Source organism: Mizuhopecten yessoensis, unplaced genomic scaffold (assembly GCF_002113885.1).
Source record: "Mizuhopecten yessoensis strain PY_sf001 unplaced genomic scaffold, ASM211388v2 scaffold11175, whole genome shotgun sequence".
NCBI lineage: Eukaryota > Metazoa > Mollusca > Bivalvia > Pectinida > Pectinidae > Mizuhopecten > Mizuhopecten yessoensis.
In genome coordinates this window covers 1,030,021-1,048,709 of record NW_018408917.1, presented here as the reverse complement: position 1 = coordinate 1,048,709, position 18,689 = coordinate 1,030,021, and the positions used below count along the sequence as shown (strand labels likewise).

The following is an 18,689-nucleotide window of genomic DNA, read 5'->3' as shown; positions in this document are numbered from 1 at the left end:
TTAAAAGTCATATACTTCAGAGTAAGATCTAAATTATTCGATGTCGAACCTCCAGCAGAGTCTTGGGTTTCCCTTATTTAATGCTACTAATATTGTTTTGATGAATGAAAGTATTTTGAGTTAAATTTCATGCTGTTTCCAAGTATAATCTTAGCCAGTTTGTTAGGAAAACATTGAAATACTGGCCAAATATGGATTTTACCGGCAAAGGGCAAAAGTTTCACTGGGCAAAAATGTCCATTTTTACAGTATTCTTAAGAATACACGATATTTAAGTCATAATCACTCGTTTTACAGACTCCAGCAGCTGAAGAGAAGACAGAGGAAAAGGAGGACGATGCAAAGGAAGAGAAGGAGGAGATAGAGGATGGCCATGCCTTTCTCATCCTCAGTCGGGCAGACTCCAGTATGGTAAGGATATGGTCTTAAAGAATTGCCCACAATTAAAATTTGAATTCAAGTTGATCATAGATTTTATGTAGGAGGTTACAGATGAAAATGCATTTTCGTTTAGGGATTGATTCACCTGCATTTCTATCAATAATTCTTCAGTCTTTACCCAGTAATGTTAAATATTTCACATATTAGTGCATAAATAACTATCTTATATTCACTGAATATATTTATGCATCTAAGATTTCTGTTTCCTGTACATTATGGTACATAGTCAAATACTCGTCTGATCTGTGATGTAGGCTAATTTTGTAAAGGTGTGAAGGTTTCACACAAACGACCAGGCCCATGGATTTGTTTTTCTGTTTTAAAGATCCTTCAGACAGGTCAGGAGATCATGGAGCTTGACCATAGCGGTTTTAGTACACAGACAGCCACGATCTTTGCCGGCAACATTGGAAATGACAAGTACATCATCCAGGTGTCATCTACAGGGGTCAGACTGTTGGAGGGAGGTCAGTCTTAGAAAAACATTTAAAAAAAAAAAATAATGGTTTCCAATTGAATACCAACCATCTTTTTTGACAGGCAAAATACTTGGCCAGATGACAATTGAGCTTATCCTTTGGTGCAATGTCTGTTCTTTATTTTTCATCCATCCATTGTCAAATTTTCATTAAAAACACTACTAGTCTAGTAATGCTGAATGTCATCTGACTTAATTTGGAATAAGCTTCGCTGTATCTTCAATTTTGGTTGACTGCAGACTCCATAAAGTTTGAAATTTCTCTCTTAAATACTCTTAGTGGTATGCTTGTATTATTAGTTTCCTACCAGTACAACAGAACCTGATTAGATATTTTACTCCATCTGTCATTCAGTTAGTCATTCCATCAGTCAGATTGTCCGTCAGTGCCTCAGTTTGTCTGGAATATATAGACTCTGCCAGCTACAGTTTCCATTTTGATGCGAGTACCTTGTACTGGATGGCGAAGTAATACATACTGAAATTGATCCTCATGTTCCATTATATACAGAGTTATTGCCCTTTGTTCACTTTTTTCTCATGACATATTCTAAGGGTGTAGAAAAGAAATTCTTGGATTTCAAAGATGGATTGACTTGAGGAGCTGCATCCTTTCCAATGTGCTGGTCTAACATCCAACATGATCCTTTGAAGGGATTTGAACACTGACCATGCTCTTAACAGGTCACATAAAACAGGGATGCTTTTCAATGGATTCATGTTAAAAATCGACAACTAAATCAGACCCAGCTCCGGATCCTGTGTCGCTTCATGCATAATGACATCAGCAAGTTAAAGAGCAGTCCCTAAACAAATGTGAACTAACTTTTTGAATGAGAAAGAAAAAATAGTACCTTTTGCATGTAATAGTAAATATATATGTAATTGAACAGATCAATATTTTTCAGTGTAAAACCTATCTCACCCCGGTGTCACCTTTTTGTATATTTGTGTTTTACAGTAAAACAGATCCAACACATCCCTGTGGACATCGGCTCACCACTTGTCCACTGCTCGCTGGCTGATCCATACGTACTACTAATGGCAAGTTCAGGTCAAATTGCCATGCTCACCATGAAAGAGGATGTGAATGGTGCTCGCCTTGTCACCACTCGGCCCTCAGTATCACAGGTATGCTGTACAGTAGCCTTCAAATGTTTTTGTCAGTACAAATGTATTAGGTATATGGAAAGAAATCTTTATCTGTTTGATTTTAGGCCACCACAACCTACATTATTGTAAAATCCATATCAACTGAACATCAAATAACAGAAATTTTCCTCATCATTCAAATGTTAAAATTCACAGGAAAAAACTGCATGATTTAGAGATTGAAATTTGTTGTCTGAAAGCAAGAAAAAAAATACATTGGTTGTATAAAATGGAAATCTGAAAATTGAATGTGAAAAGGTTAAACAATGACCTAATTAGATGTTTATAGTAGCTATAGGGGTAAATAATGGTAATCAAGAATGAATTGGGTATACCTTTATTTATATTGATGCAGCACTCCCGACTCCTGACCCTGTGTTTGTACAAAGATCTTAGTGGAATGTTCACAACCAAGGCGACACAGCTTGGTGACGAGGAGGAGACAACTACCAACTCCAAAGAGACGAAACCCTCCACAGAGAGAGCATTCACGCTGGATACAGAGTAAGGATAGGCATTAATAATGTCAAGGTCACATTCTGCTAGCAGGGTCAAGGTCACGATTGACAAGGTAGTAATGTGGGCTAGGTCACACCTGTCTACACAAGTGGGTCAAACTAAAAAAGAGATCATAAATGAATTTCATAGATCATGGGAGGAAGGCAGGAAGGTCAAGGTCATACACATTTAGTAAAGTGAGGTTAGAATGTTACAGAGTCAAGGTCACTGACAATAGGCCGGGCAACAGGATCAGGGTCACAAACCCTGTGGTAGAGAAAGAGATGAAGGAAACAGATTCAAGATCATGATTTGATTGAGACAGAAACAGACAGGCAATAGGGTCACAGCCACAAATACATGCTCGAGAAGAAAAACTTAGAAGTTAAAAACATCTCAAAGGACAGGAAAAATAAGTTCACCATATTCTGACCTATTCAGTGACTATGTATGATAAGCTTGTAGTTAAGAATTTTAATTAAGTTGTTTTTTGTCTTTTTTAGAAATATTGATGACGAAGATGAACTTTTATATGGAGAGACCGACACTTCAGTGTTCACATCGTCATTTGATATCAGCATGCGGTCCGAGTCAGAGGGGTAAGTATGTGTAATTTACAATACATTTGATATCAGCATGCGGTCCGAGTCAGAGGGGTAAGTATGTGTAATTTATGTTTCATTTGATATCAGCATGCGGTCCGAGTCAGAGGGGTAAGTATGTGTAATTTACGTTACATTTGATATCAGCATGCGCTCTGAGTCAGAGGGGTAAGTATGTGTAATTTACGTTACAATTGATATCAGCATGCGCTCCGAGTCAGAGGGGTAAGTATGTGTAATTAACGTTACATTTGATATCAGCATGCGCTCTGAGTCAGAGGGGTAAGTATGTGTAATTTACGTTACATTTGATATCAGCATGCGCTCTGAGTCAGAGGGGTAAGTATGTGTAATTTACGTTACATTTTATATCAGCATGCGCTCCGAGTCAGAGGGGTAAGTATGTGTAATTAATGTTACATTTGATATCATCATGCGCTCTTAGTCAGAGGGGTAAGTATGTGTAATTTACGTTACATTTGATATCAGCATGCGCTCCGAGTCAGGGGTAAGTTTGTGTAATTTACGTTACATTTGATATCAGCATCACTCCGAGTCAGAGGGGTAAGTATGTGTAATTTACGTTACATTTGATATCAGCATGCGCTCCGAGTCAGAGGGGTAAGTATGTGTTATATACGTTACATTTGATATCAGCATGCGCTCCGAGTCAGAGGGGTAAGTATGTGTAATTTACGTTTCATTTGATGGAAATATTTACAAAATAAGTATAGAAGTTTTCAAGATTTTTGAAAGATATATGGACTTGGAGAATGGCCTTGTTTTACGACTGTTTTTTTGTGTAGGGAAGTTTTCATGTAATTGACTAAACTAGTTAACAATTTTACTGATGTATATAGTATATATTTGTGTCTGTATAGATAGATATGTGTATATTTTTACTGATGTATATAGTATATATTTGTGTCTGTACATATAGATAGATGTATATTTTTACTGATGTATATAGTATATATTTGTGTCTGTATATATAGATATGTGTATATTGTTACTGATGTATATAGTATATATTTGTGTCTGTATATATAGATATATGTATATTTTTACTGATGTATATAGTATATATTTGTGTCTGTATAAATTGATATATGTATATTTTTACTGATGTATATAGTATATATTTGTGTCTGTGTATATAGATATATGTATATTTTTACTGTTGTATATAGTATATATTTGTGTCTGTATATATAGATATATGTATATTTTTACTGATGTATATAGTATATATTTGTGTCTGTATATATAGATATGTGTATTTTGTTACTGATGTATATAGTATATATTTGTGTCCGTATATATAGATATATGTATATTTTTACTGTTATATCTATATTATATATTTGTGTCTGTATATATAGATATGTGTATATTTTTACTGTTGTATATATATTATATATTTGTGTCTGTATATATCGATATGTGTATATTTTTACTGATGTATATATATTATATATTTGTGTCTGTATATATTGATATGTGTATATTGTTACTGATGTATATAGTATATATTTGTGTCTGTGTATATAGATATATGTATATTTTTACTGATGTATATAGTATATATTTGTGTCTGTGTATATAGATATATGTATATTTTTACTGTTGTATATAGTATATATTTGTGTCTGTATATATAGATATATGTATATTTTTACTGTTGTAACACAATAAGCTGAACATCACATTTATTAGGGGCCTATTTTGTTACACTGATGAAAGTAGATATCAAGCTTTTGTATTGGATTTTGTCTCTAAGGGCAAGCAAAGTTAATTATCAGATATATTCATCATGAATGCATATTTTTAAATTACTACATTAATTCTGATGAAAGCATGGAAATTGATAAGAATTTGATAGAAAAACCAAAATCAATTAAATAATGTGTTCAAAGGCCAAAGAGGGAGACCAAGAGCTGTCACCTCAACCCCACCTACTGGGCACTCATGTGTCGAGAAAACGGTGTGCTGGAGGTAAGTTATCATAATCATTTAATTTCCTGGTTAAATTTGTCCATGGAAAGGTTTAGTTACCTGTCTTGAGATGTTCAGTGAGGTCTTGTTGCGTCAGCTGTGAAGCAATGGTGACCTACTTATAGGGATCACAGTAGACCTGTCTGCTTCCACACAAATATTTTCTGTGCGATAAATGTAGGGGGAAAGCTTTGGTTGCCATGAAACTTTCTATGCGTAGCTATGATATCAATCACCTTCTCAAGCTTGGTTTTTAACAAAGTCTGAAAATATTCATGGCCAGCAGTGTCACTCTTAAGTTTTGTAAAAACTTTACATGATTCCTGTGTGATATCCTTGAGGGAATCTTTGATGTTCATGAAACGTTGTACACGTGTCTATACTATTAATTATCCAATAAAGGTTGATTTTGACCTAAATCTGAAAATCAACATGGCTGCCAGGAGGGGCAGAAAACACATCCTCTTCCATATAAAACTCTTGTTTTTAATATCAGGAAGGAGGTGGTTTCTGCATAGGGTTTCCTTGAAGATATTTCTAACAATAGAGGACTTTTTCAGGAAGAAAGTGCCACAAAGAGGAAATCATTAAAAGTTACAGATTAGTTTAATGTATAGTATGTAGCTTTCGTAGTATCAAAAGTGTCAGAAACCTTCTTCTCAAGAACTGTAATGCTTGAAGACATAATATTTGCATTTTGGTGAAATAGTATTGATTTGATTGAGATAAATGACCTTGACCTACACATGTTCATCTGAGGTCACATGAATCAAATTTGTCAAATCTTTCAATGACATTTCTGACCAACCATGTGGCAATCAATTTGGGTCAAATTAATAATATTGAATCACATTCAAGGTCTCTAGAGATTAAGCGTGTTTAAGTCTTTAATAAGTCTGAATCTTGAGAGTTAAATGTAGCATCTATTCGGTTAATAAGATATGGCCTATACTGTGTTGGGGTGAAATGCTGTGAAAAGTTTGATATTCAGAAAAATTGCAATCAAGAGGATTTTTTTTATCGAAATGAGGTGAACATGGAATTTCTGTTACAGGTCTATAGTGTTCCAGACTTTAAGATGAGCTACTATGTCAAGAATTTTCCAATGGGTCAAAAGATCTTAGTGGACAGTGTCCAGATGACTGACAAAGTCAGGTAAGCACTGATACTGGTCAGTTGGTCACTTTTCATGTGTATTTGAACCCATTCACCCCTGTAGTCACATTTGAACCTGACAAATCAAAGACTGGTCATGTCCAGTTTAAAAATGTAGGGGTGAATGAGTTAATATGAATGTAAGGGAAAGGAGGCTTTTGAGATAATGGAGCTCTTTTCATCACTCAGCTCTGAAAGTGTCAGTGTTATTATTATATAACATCAGGGGCCGTATTCACAAAACCGTTCTCATGCTCAAACTCAGGTTCTGTACATAGATACATAGATTATATTCTGACAAAAGTAGGATTTTACAACCCTTTGACAATAAGCTCTGAAATAAAAAAATATATATTTTAAAAGTTGTGACATTTAGAATTCAATGTTTTCTTTAAAACTATGTTTCTGCACTTAGTATTGCCAGTGTTCATCAAATTTGTATACAAATTGTTTAACTGTGTTTATATTTACAACATTAGATTGAAGATCTAGACTGTTTCATAAATCAACAGTTCCGTGTTTAAAACATTATTTTGTCCATGATTTGAAGAATTGTGGAAAGACTTCAAGCCAGAAACCATTTTCATTACCAACACTGACTTTTTGACCATGCCACATTGAGTGCCTATGTGAGTGACAAGAAAGATGGTTTAAGCACAAGAATTGTTTTGTAAATTCAGGCCCTGATCTTTATATTGGATCAAATAAATCACACAAAATACTATACTTTCCTCCTATGATTGTGTTTTGTTTATTGATGTATAAGCTGTTGATTAATTACAGTGCATCAAGTTTGCCTCGGGTGAATACAATTAAATTTGGGGAAACAAATATTCATATTCCCCTCTTACAAGGTCAATAGATGTATATAACAACTTGTCTCTACAGCACCAGTGGTATGGGGGGCGAGCGCCAAGAGAAAATCATGGGAGATATGCCGACCATTAAGGAACTGTTGATGGTGGGCCTCGGATACCGCAACTCCCGATCCTTCCTTTTTGTAAGTCAATTATTAAGTTCTTGTTTTCATTTGTTTATCCTTCGTTATTCAGTGTTGCCACTGAATTTTAGATTTGGGGGTATATTTATATATTTTCAAGATTATGTATCCCCATGTACCTAATTACCTAGAGCAATTGTTGAAAACTGGGGGTACAATCAACTTTTTTGGGGGTGAAAAACCCTCATTTGGGTTATTACCTATAAAAAGATATTACAAAACAAATTGACAATTTTGTTATTATGAGGTCCCCTGAGCAAAGATCGGTTCTATTTGTTTTCCTTCTTCTTGCTAATTACTCACTGTCATCATAGATTTGCCCTTTTTACAGAAGGCAAAAATAAACTAAAGTTTGTCCAAATTGGAATCCTCAATAAATTCAGCAGGACCACATTATGCTAGGATCAATTTCATCCAAGACAATAATATAGTTTTAACTCATTTACCCCTGGAGACACATTTGAAATCTTCCAATTCAAAGGTTGGAATAGTTCATTATGAAATTTCAGTGTTGAATGAGATAAAAAGAAAAATGAATACGCTATGTACAGCTATATGTCTGTTGTTTTGCAGGCGAGAGTGGATGATGAGTTTTACATATACGAAGCATTTCCGTTTTACCAAACACCCGTTAAAAGTCACCTGAAGCTGCGGTTCAAGAAGGTCCAGCACAATGTGATCCTAAGGGAACGGAGAACTGGAAAGTACAAGCGTAAGATGGATTCTGAAGACGGAGAGGAATCTCAACAAACTAATGACACTACCATGCTTCATTACTTCAGTGATCTGGCGGGCTACAATGGGGTACGTAGAGATACTGTACATGTAGAAATTCTCCCTTTTGAAATGTTTGCATTGCGACTCTCTTAACTGCTCTGATTGGGTGGTTGGGTGATGCAGTCGATAACACACTCACCTTTCACTAAGGTAGCCGGGTTTGGATTCCCCGATTAGACGTGAACAGGGTCACATGGGTCTTTCTCTGGGTACTCCAGTTTGCTCTCAAATTAAGACCCCCTGAACGCTACTATTCAGGCTAACATCAGTAATTAAAATAAATTGAAATAACTTGTTTCATAATTGTCATTAAAGTCAATAGTTTTTTAACTGATCGTTGTGTGGAGAAATTTTTCACAAATAAAATTGTTCTAAAATCTATATAAATATTATTTACATCGGTCTATAGTCTATATTAACATGAGCAACTCAAGAATTTCCACTTCTCCAGTATATCAATGACCTGTCAATTAGACTAGAATAGGGTTTGAGAAATAATATGTAAGTGATCATGCTTGGTTTGAATAGGATTGGTAGAGATATATTGGTGAAGTGATAGCTAAGGTGTGATATGTTTTGTGACTGGAATAGAATGCATGAAGATTAATAGAATCTTCCCCTACCTTGAGGGTGTGACAGAGAAATCTCCAACCCGAGGGGCTGCCGAGGGTTAGACAACCAAACAAATCACCCCGAGGGTTGGAGATTTCTCTGTTACCCCCTCAAGGTAGGGGATGATTATTTTTCTCCCATCCTATTATTTCAGTCACAACTCCACCGACAGTAGTCTGCCATGTTTATAAACAAAAACACATGCGGGGTATGCATATCGTCATTCACTTTTGATGACGTCACAATTACCGATGACACTTTTTAATGACATCACAATTGAACGCGTGTTTATCGGCACGAGGCTATCTCCCCCTAGGGGGTGACAAGCTGATCTTTCCCGGCTAAAACGGGAGACACACCTGTGAAGGGTGGGAGAAAAAGCAGTGAATCAGCGACTACAATGGGATGTGTAGGGCAGGCCTAAATGGGATGCATTGAAATATGTCACTGACCAGGCTGCAGTTTGAATCCAAATTGAAATGGTTTTTATTTTACTTCATATTTTCTGCTTGTTGCACTCTCCTGTCCCCCAACCAAGGCCCTGCTCTGGACCCACTCTTAAATGAATCCACTCCGAGCAAGGGCTCACTACGCCCCTGCACATACGTGTAATGTTACCTCAGCAGGATTACAATACTTGTTTCTGTTGTAGGTGTTTATCTGTGGTGCCTACCCTCATTGGATATTCATGACGACCCGAGGATGCCTCCGTATTCATCCAATGGGCATTGATGGCAGGGTCACTTGTTTTTCACCCTTCCACAATGTTAACTGTCCGAAGGGCTTTCTCTATTTCAACGGGCTGGTAAGTACATCTTTTTCATAGAAAATCTCTTCCATTATTTATAACCTCTTGACATTCTCTGAAATTTTCATCGGAGCAATGCTGTGAACAATACATATGTATACTGGACATTTTTGCTGCAGTCAAGTTTACGCCTTTTGATTTTTTTTCAGTATACAGTATCTTACTACGTGATATAACATGTGTGTGCTGAAAATTCTGCTTGCTTTCTTGAGTTCTGAAGTATTTTCAACAGTCAAAACAGTTTTTACAGATATGAAAATGCATTGATAAAAAATATTTCTATCTTAGGCCAGATAAAATGAACATAAAAATATTTTCTGGTTACCCTACCTACCCTAATTTGTATGCCTACCCTTAACTTTTTGGGGCAATTTTCAAGGAAATACTATTAAAGTTTAGATCTTCTGTATAAACCTTATTAAAAAAATAAAATGTATTACCTACCCATCCTTATTTTCTCATTTATGTAACAGAAAACAAACACGTTTTTTCATTTGGCCTAATTAGACTTTTGTGAACACATTTTTCTTTCAGAAATGTCAGCTTTACTTATTTGAATGTATTGAAATTATTGAATTGTTTATGTTTGTAAAAGTAGCTTTATAAAACTGGTTTCTGTTTTGGTTGAAAGGGAGAACTAAGAATAAGTGTTCTGCCCACACACTTAACGTATGATGCACCATGGCCTGTGAGGAAAGTACCGCTACGCTGTACGCCACATTTTATAGCCTACCATCCTGAAAGCAAGGTGAGGTATCTTCCTGATCAATTGATTGCTATAAATATGGTTCTCCGGTACCATAGATGTACATATTATATAGTATGGGCCACACTTGATTTGTCCGTGCTTGAGCGGTATAAGAACCAATCATTCGGTGAAACTAATTATTTCAATGAATAATAAGTCCATAAGACACTTTCATGCCCTGGATGGTCCATGGGTGAAGCCTAGGAAATTCAAACCAAGAGCTTTGCAGATGGGATGAAACCCTAGGTCTGCCAAAGGGTTTTGCTCCAATTTTGAAATCCTGAGGGTGGAATATACCAACCCTACACCCCTAGGTATGAAAAAGTGATTACCTATGTCTCATTCCAATCAGCAGGAGTAGCTCAGAAAACACAAAAAAATGCCATTGGCAGTTTCTGCATTGTAGCATTGAAATGTTCTCGATTTTGTGATTTTACATCATTGTTGTCATTGTGATGTCACACAAGTGAAATGGGGTGAAGGATAGAACATATTCTTACACCGCTTTCCTGTCCTGGACAGTTCTATCATATACACAGGAAAAAAATCCTGTAAAAAAATTACAAATTGATAAACATGGATATTTTCTATATATTAACACTTACTCTGCATTGCCACTAACACTACCATGGCCAGTTCCGTGTTATGAGACCATAACACAGGTGTAGTGATACCTCCACGGGTCTGACTGACTACCAGATCTCTATTCTCCTCGGCACTAGCAAGCATATAAGCAAAAAAAACCCACTATGGTTCAATAATATTCACAGTTTTATATAAGACTATAAAATGTGAATTGAAAATATTGATTGATTGAATATGGAAATTGTATTGATATTTTTGTGTTTATTTCATCGAGCTATATTTTTTACGGGGAAGGTCACAAGACAACATTCCATGAGCAATTCCATGGGCTGTTCTACCTCTGAAACAACCACTGCAAAATACGAACTTAAAAGTGCGTTGAGAACTTAGAAATGAAAATTAAAACAATGAAAAATGTAAATATAAGCATAAAACAGCATTCTCTTCGGTGTTATTAACGCATGTTATGATTATTTGTCTGTAATCCTGTTCCGTGTTATAGGACCATAACATGGAACAGAATGCTGTTTAATACTTAAATAGGTAAAGAAGTTATTGTTTCATTACAGAAGGATATTTTTTATTATTTGTCTCAAAAATCAAATTATCAATATATTTAAGATAATGAAAATTTCCTTAAGTAATGAAACAATAACTTCTATATCTAAATAGCAAATATTTACTTTTATCACTTTGTCTTTTTATGAAATATATTTTGCTGTCATCCTAATTACAGAGGTGTCACAAAATGTTTCTACCAATCTACTGGATCCTAGGAAATAATTGTGTGTTGCTGCTTGTTTTTGTGTTGTCAGATTTACTCTGTGGTACATAGCATACCTGAACTGTGTAATTACCTGCCTAAGCCAGCCGAAGAAAGAGAGTATGATGTGATAGAAAAAGGTTCGTATCAGGGTGTTGGAGTCCATCCTTTTCTTTATCTGAACTTTGAACATTGTTATAATAAACATATAAAAAGACTTCTTTATAGACACAATATGCTGTGTATCATATTTTCCTTTTAGATGTGAATACAAGTCAAAATCAACACTTTATAATTATACGTTTAATAGATAGAGAATGTTACCATGTGGAATTGATGAATGATGAAAAAATATCTACCAGGTAGATACTTCCTTAAAAGGATTAAAACAAAATATTAATTTGAAACATTGGACAAATTTATGGCTTTTTAATCAAAATATTGAATTTCTCTGTTTGTTGGATGAGTATTGATTGTGTTTATGATTTATAGATGAGCGATATGTGTATCCCAACTTGAAGCGGTTCGTGGTACAGCTGTACAGCCCGACTTCCTGGGAGGTAGTACCCAACACAAAGTAAGTAGGCCAGAACGGTACGGCCACAACAGTACAAATTGGCCACAACAGTACATAGTAGGCCACAACTGTACATAGTAGGCCACAACAGTACAAATTGGCCACAACAGTACATAGTAGGCCACAACAGTACATAGTAGTCTAAACAGTACATATTAGGCCACAACTGTACAAAGTAGGCAACAACTGTACATAGTAGGCCACAACAGTACATAGTAGGCCACAACTGTACATAGTAGGCCACAACTGTACAAAGTAGGCAACAACAATACATAGTAGGCCACAACAGTACATAGTAGGCCACAACTGTACATAGTAGGCCACAACAGTACATAGTAGGCTACAACTGTACAAAGTAGGCAACAACTATACATAGTAGGCCACAACAGTATATAGTAGGCCACAACAGTACATAGTAGGCTACAACTGTACATAGTAGGCCACAAAAGTACATAGAAGTCTAAACAATACATATTAGGCCACAACTGTACAAAGTAGGCCACAATAGTACATAGTAGGCCACAACAGTACATAGTAGGCTACAACTGTATATATAAGGCCACAATAGTACATAGTACTCTAAACAGTACAAAGTAGGCCACAACTGTACAAAGTTGGCCACAACAGTACATAGTAGGCCACAACAGTACAAATTGGCCACAACAGTACATAGTAGGCCACAACAGTACAAATTGGCCACAACAGTACATAGTAGGCCACAACAGTACAAATTGGCCACAACAGTACATAGTAGGCCACAACAGTACAAATTGGCCACAACAGTACATAGTAGGCCACAACAGTACATAGTATGCTACAACTGTATATATAAGGCCACAATAGTACATAGTACTCTAAACAGTACAAAGTAGGCCACAACTGTACAAATTAGGCCACAACAGTACATAGTAGGCCACAACAGTACAAATTGGCCAAAACAGTACATAGTAGGCCACAACAGTACATAGTAGGCTACAACTGTATATATAAGGCCACAATAGTACATAGTAGTCTAAACAGTACAAAGTAGGCCACAACTGTACAAAGTAGGCAACAACTGTACAAAGTAGGCCACAACAGTACATAGTAGGCTACAACTGTACATATAAGGCCACAACAGTACATAGTAGGCTAAACAGTACAAAGTAGGCAACAACTGTACATAGTAGGCAACAACTGTACATATTAGGCCACAACTGTACATAGTAGGCAACAACTGTACAAAGTAGGCCACAACTGTACAAAGTAGGCCACAACTGTACAAAGTAGGCCACAACTGTACATATTAGACCACAACTGTATATAGTAGGCCACAACTGTACATATTCGGCCACAACTGTACAAAGTAGGCAACAACTGTACATATTAGGCCACAACTGTACAAAGTAGGCCACAACTGTACAAAGTAGGCAACCACTGTATATAGTATGCCACAACAGTATATAGTAGGCCACAACAGTACATAGTAGGCCACAACAGTACATAGTAGGCCACAACAGTACATACTAAAGTAGTAGGCCAAAGCTACCTAGACTGATTTTTAAATGAAATAGAGGATAGTGACAGGTTCCAATTGTGACACCAAATCATTATGACAATTGATAAATTGAACATTTGAGAATTATTTGAATCTGCTGAAAAGAAATGAAGTTAATCTATGTACATGTAAATGTATGAACTCTCCTTTGATATGTTTAATATGTTCCTTTATTTTATCTTTAGGTAAGGCTTTTCAAAAGCTCTTCAGCTATCAACCTCATGTACAGAGAATAACTCTAGAATTGATTGCTTTATATGGATAATTCTCTACGTGCATAAATCAAATGTTGACTTAATTTGCAGGATTGAACTGGACCAATGGGAGCATGCTACAATTATGAAGTGTGTGTCACTGAAGTCAGAAGGGACTTTAACAGGCTTAAAGTCCTTTGGGGTGATCGGGACGACAGTCTGCTACGGGGAGGAGGTGCAGTGTCGAGGCAGGGTAAGTCACAGTCTGTTACGGGGAGGAGGTGCAGTGTCGAGGCAGGGTAAGTCACTGTCTGTTATGGGGAGGAGGTGCAGTGTTGAGGCAGGGTAAGTCACTGTCTGTTACGGGGAGGAGGTGCAGTGTCGAGGCAGGGTAAGTCACAGTCTGTTACGGGGAGGAGGTGCAGTGTCAAGGCAGGGTAGGTCACTGTGTTTTAGGGAGGAGGTGCAGTTAAGAAATTATCAAATTGCTTGTATTAAGTTAAATTAAATGGCAAATATAAATGACATGTATTCGCTTCCTACCTGGTAACTTCCAAAAGTCATACTATATATCAGGAAACATTTTCCTCATTAAACTTTCACCCTTTACCCATACAATCAATTTTTCGCCCCGGGCTTAATTTCACCCTATCTCATTCAATTACTGTACTTCTCTCAATTCCATATATGTAAGATAGAGCTGTCCATGGTAAGAAAGGGGTGTAGGAAATTCCTATCTAACACCCCATTTCACGTAACGTGATGTCACAATGGCTCAACAATGACGTGACGTCACATATTCTGATGCTGGAATGCGGAAAGGTGATGTGATGAAATTAAAACCTTTTACGATGTATTTACTGTACACATTAGAAAGATGTGTTTAACGTTTCGGCGCAAACTTTTTTGAGAATATGGATTATGCAAAATTTCGCTGATAAATTTGTTTTCATCAAAAAAGCTCAGGTGAAAAGTTGATATTTTCAAAACGGTAGCCAATCTAAACACATTTTCATGATATTTGAGCTTATTCTGGTAGATGGAATGAGAGAAAATACTCTTTCATGCTCAAAGGTGTAGGATAGGGAAATTTCACCCTCTGGATTTTCAAATTTGGTAAAATCCGAGGCTTTGAAAATCCCTCAGGTAGAATTTCCCTATCCTACACCCCTGGTCATTAGAGTCATATAATATTATGTTGTTTAGTTACATTTTCTGTAATGATAAATTTGCCTTCATTTCGGAGGGTGAAAATTAACCTGTGGCGAAAAATTTCCCGGTATACAGTATACTGGATAATGACCAGAAATGGACTCGGTGAAGTCTGATCATCATGTGTAGAATAAAATCTTTTGGTATTTTGAACAAGAAGAAATGTTACAGAAATGAGCTATTTGCTACCTTTATTAATATCTTGTGGTATAAGTAGTATAACACTTCATCACGAGAGTCCAATATATCTCTAAGCTGGTCAAAATAGCATGTATGATTGCCTTGTGACTGCGAATATTTCTCTTGCTGCTTCATTGAGATAGCCATTTCTGAGATTTTCACTTCAGATCTGATCATACCTGGTCATGTTGCTGAACATGAAAACGATGACCACATCAGGTTATAGTAATTGCCATCTGGTTACGAGATTAAATAATTGGAATGATCAGACAAAATCTGGTCATTACATTGACAGGTACGCTTTTTGGGGGGGAAAATAAACGAAATCTTATAGATTGGAATTGTAATAGGTACAATATGAGATTGAATGTCTTTTAAACTAACAGCTATGTAACCAGAGGTTTCATTGGTTGTAGATATTGATTTACTATGTAACCAGAGGTTTCATTGGTTGTAGATATTGATTTACGACATCATAGAAGTCGTGCCAGAACCGGGACAGCCTCTCACGAAAAACAAAATCAAGGTAGGAAACTGTACTGTATTTCTCATTTCCCATATATTCAAGTATTGAAAAATAAATATTGATATTTCTCTCTAGATGCAGTGAAATCTCATTCACCCCTGAAAATTACTAATGAACTATTTCAACCTTTCTATTGTAAGAGTTCAAATTTTTGTTCAGGGTAAATGAGTTTACACATTTTGGAAACCCAAAATATATATCAAACTAATGACTGGCACTAGACAGGATTGAAGTAAGGAGTAGTTACACAGATGTTTTTGTATTATTATCAGATTTTACCCTTAAACATTATGAAAAAAAATTGAACATATATTTAATAATAGTTATATTAACCTTCAATTATCATGTCTGAACATTGTTTTATTGCACTCAGGTTGTCTATGCCAAGGAGCAGAAAGGACCAATCACAGCCCTGGCTCATATCTGCGGCCTTCTGGTCACTGCCATTGGTCAAAAGGTACGTCATGATTGACCAGTTAAAGTGCTTGAATACAAATTGTATCTGTGGCCTTCTGGTCACTGCTTTTGGTCAAAATCAAGTCATGTTAGACCAATCATGCATCTAGCTCACAACTGTGGAGGACCTAATCATTGTTATTGGTCAAAGTGTAAGTAAAATTAGACCAATCACAGCACTAGCTCACATCTATGACTTTCTGGCCAAAACGTCAGTCATGATTGACCAAACACAGCAGTGTTTTACCTGCAAAAAGGCTATACCAAGTGCAAAATAGTTTTGAAAAGATTGACAATATTTTCCCATTGTTTTCTAATTGGTTGAAAAGAAATTAAATCGGTAGAAAAAGAAATCTATATGGCATTCTCTACTAAATTTTGGTATCATTATCTTTTGTCTTTTTCACCCTCCATAATGAGGGCGAAAAATGTGAAAGTGAACATTAGAAAATAATTTAATAAACACAGTAATCAAATAAATGTGAAGGCGAAATTACCTCTGGGCATATACAGAATTTACTGCCATAGGGCGAAAACTTCCCAGTATATAGTATGTTCACTATCATTGTGATGCCAAAGTAACGAGTTAGAACACACTCACAAATAAATGTAGGCTCCTCCACCAGACTTGTTTGTATCAGATTTTTAGAATGTGTCATCCCTAGAGATTTTTTTTTTTTTAGAATTAATGTCACTCTATAGTCCTAATATTTCTACCTCCTAGCCTTTCTCAAGGACAATAGTCAATGGATTCAAGTAACTTCCATCTTGCTTCTTCAGAGGAAGAAGAAATGACGTACAAAATGTTTGATGTCATCATGACTCATTGAATCTATGACATCATCTGTTGTTGATTTAGACCAGGAAACTATTTGTATTCCAGAGCAAAGCTTTGCCAAGTCATGGACAAAATAAATTCCGTCACAAGAAAAAATAAATTAGAATGGTAATAAAAATATTTGGAAAATTCTACACTAACAGAAAATGATACATGTTTGACCACACTGTATATTGTGTCCTTCCTAGATGTACATCTGGCAGTTTAAAAATGACGACTTGGAGGGCGTGGCTTTCATCGACTCTTACATCTACATCCACAACCTTGTCACCGCGAAAAACCTTATCCTGGCCTCCGACCTGCTCAAGAACGTCAATATCTACCGATACCAGGAGGACTTCAAGGTTCTGTCGCTCGTCAGCAGGGTAGGTGCTAAGTCATCCTCCTGGTTACAGGTCAATCTCTAAAAGTTTTGTACTTTTTTATCGAGGTCAAGCCTTTCTCTGCATTCAGATTTCATTATTTTGTGTACATGTTTCTGATGGTTAATATATTCTGATCACACCTGTTGGGGATTTCTATGGCTCCGTAACATAATTTCAAATTGAAATATTATTAACTTTAGTAAAGATTAGATGATGTTTATTTAAATGTTTATTTTCAGGATGTGAAACAATCGGAGACTTACGCGTCCCAGTTCCTCATTGATAACAACCTACTGTGTTTTGTCGGTAAGCCAACAATCATTGCTTGAGCACCAGTCAGTCCAATAGTTAGGCCAGCTTTATGTTTCAGCTATGTTTGTGATAAAGTCTTCTAAATCAATATTATAGAACATTATTATTATGTTTAGAGTGAAATGGAATAGACAGATCAAATATCAGTGTTTTACATTGTTCTTAAAAGTATTCACTTGAAAAGTGATTAGCTGGTATCAAGCAGTGTGTCTGAATATAAAGTATCTAGTATTGGTCTCGAATTGTTGAATCGTTCTCTTACTGTCACTCTGTGTACACAAATTCTTGTGTTTTGGCAGTCACATTTTTGGGTTCTGTTTCTGTTTCCAGTGACGGACAGTCTGAAGAATATCATTGTTTACACCTACCAACCAGAAGGTAAGATACTTATTATAAAGCATATAATAATATAAATATATATAATATGTATAAGCATATATATGATGCTTACTTCGCAAAATTGTAATCTGTGTGAATTCAATTTTTAGCTCACCTGGCACGAAGTGCCAAGTGAGCTTATGCCGTGGCGCGGCGTCCGGCGTCAATATTTTACTTTAAAACAACTTCTTCTTAATAACCGAAAGGCCTAGGGTGTCGATATTTGGCCAGAAGCAAACTTGGATGAAGGGCTACAAAGTTTGTTAAAATTAATGACCTTCACTTATTTTCAAGGTCACAGGGGTCAAATATGTCAAAAACTTTAAACATCTTCTTTTCAATAACCAAAATGCCCAGGGAGTTGATATTTGGCCAGTAGCATGCTTGGGTGAAGGGCTACCAAGTTTGTTCAAATGAATGACCTTCAATTATATTCAAGGTCACAGGGGTCAATTGTATTAAAAAACCTTTAAACAACTTCTTCTGAATAACCAAAATGC

At 36.1% G+C, this 18,689-nt stretch overlaps 1 protein-coding gene across 1 annotated transcript in view; it reads left to right on the top strand.

Moving 5' to 3' along the window:
- The window catches only part of LOC110467505 (cleavage and polyadenylation specificity factor subunit 1-like), a 35,303-nt gene that overhangs the window by 12,194 nt on the left and 4,420 nt on the right, over window positions 1–18,689 (top strand). Inside the window, exons 16-34 of the mRNA XM_021524709.1 lie at window positions 298–411; window positions 767–908; window positions 1,881–2,050; window positions 2,427–2,575; window positions 3,073–3,168; window positions 5,088–5,166; window positions 6,221–6,321; window positions 7,210–7,321; window positions 7,895–8,125; window positions 9,363–9,515; window positions 10,150–10,266; window positions 11,667–11,754; window positions 12,107–12,191; window positions 14,034–14,175; window positions 15,772–15,840; window positions 16,214–16,297; window positions 17,323–17,499; window positions 17,739–17,805; window positions 18,142–18,189. Of these exons, the coding sequence (XP_021380384.1) occupies window positions 298–411; window positions 767–908; window positions 1,881–2,050; window positions 2,427–2,575; window positions 3,073–3,168; window positions 5,088–5,166; window positions 6,221–6,321; window positions 7,210–7,321; window positions 7,895–8,125; window positions 9,363–9,515; window positions 10,150–10,266; window positions 11,667–11,754; window positions 12,107–12,191; window positions 14,034–14,175; window positions 15,772–15,840; window positions 16,214–16,297; window positions 17,323–17,499; window positions 17,739–17,805; window positions 18,142–18,189 (2,224 nt within the window). The remainder of the gene's footprint in view (window positions 1–297; window positions 412–766; window positions 909–1,880; window positions 2,051–2,426; window positions 2,576–3,072; window positions 3,169–5,087; window positions 5,167–6,220; window positions 6,322–7,209; window positions 7,322–7,894; window positions 8,126–9,362; window positions 9,516–10,149; window positions 10,267–11,666; window positions 11,755–12,106; window positions 12,192–14,033; window positions 14,176–15,771; window positions 15,841–16,213; window positions 16,298–17,322; window positions 17,500–17,738; window positions 17,806–18,141; window positions 18,190–18,689) is intronic.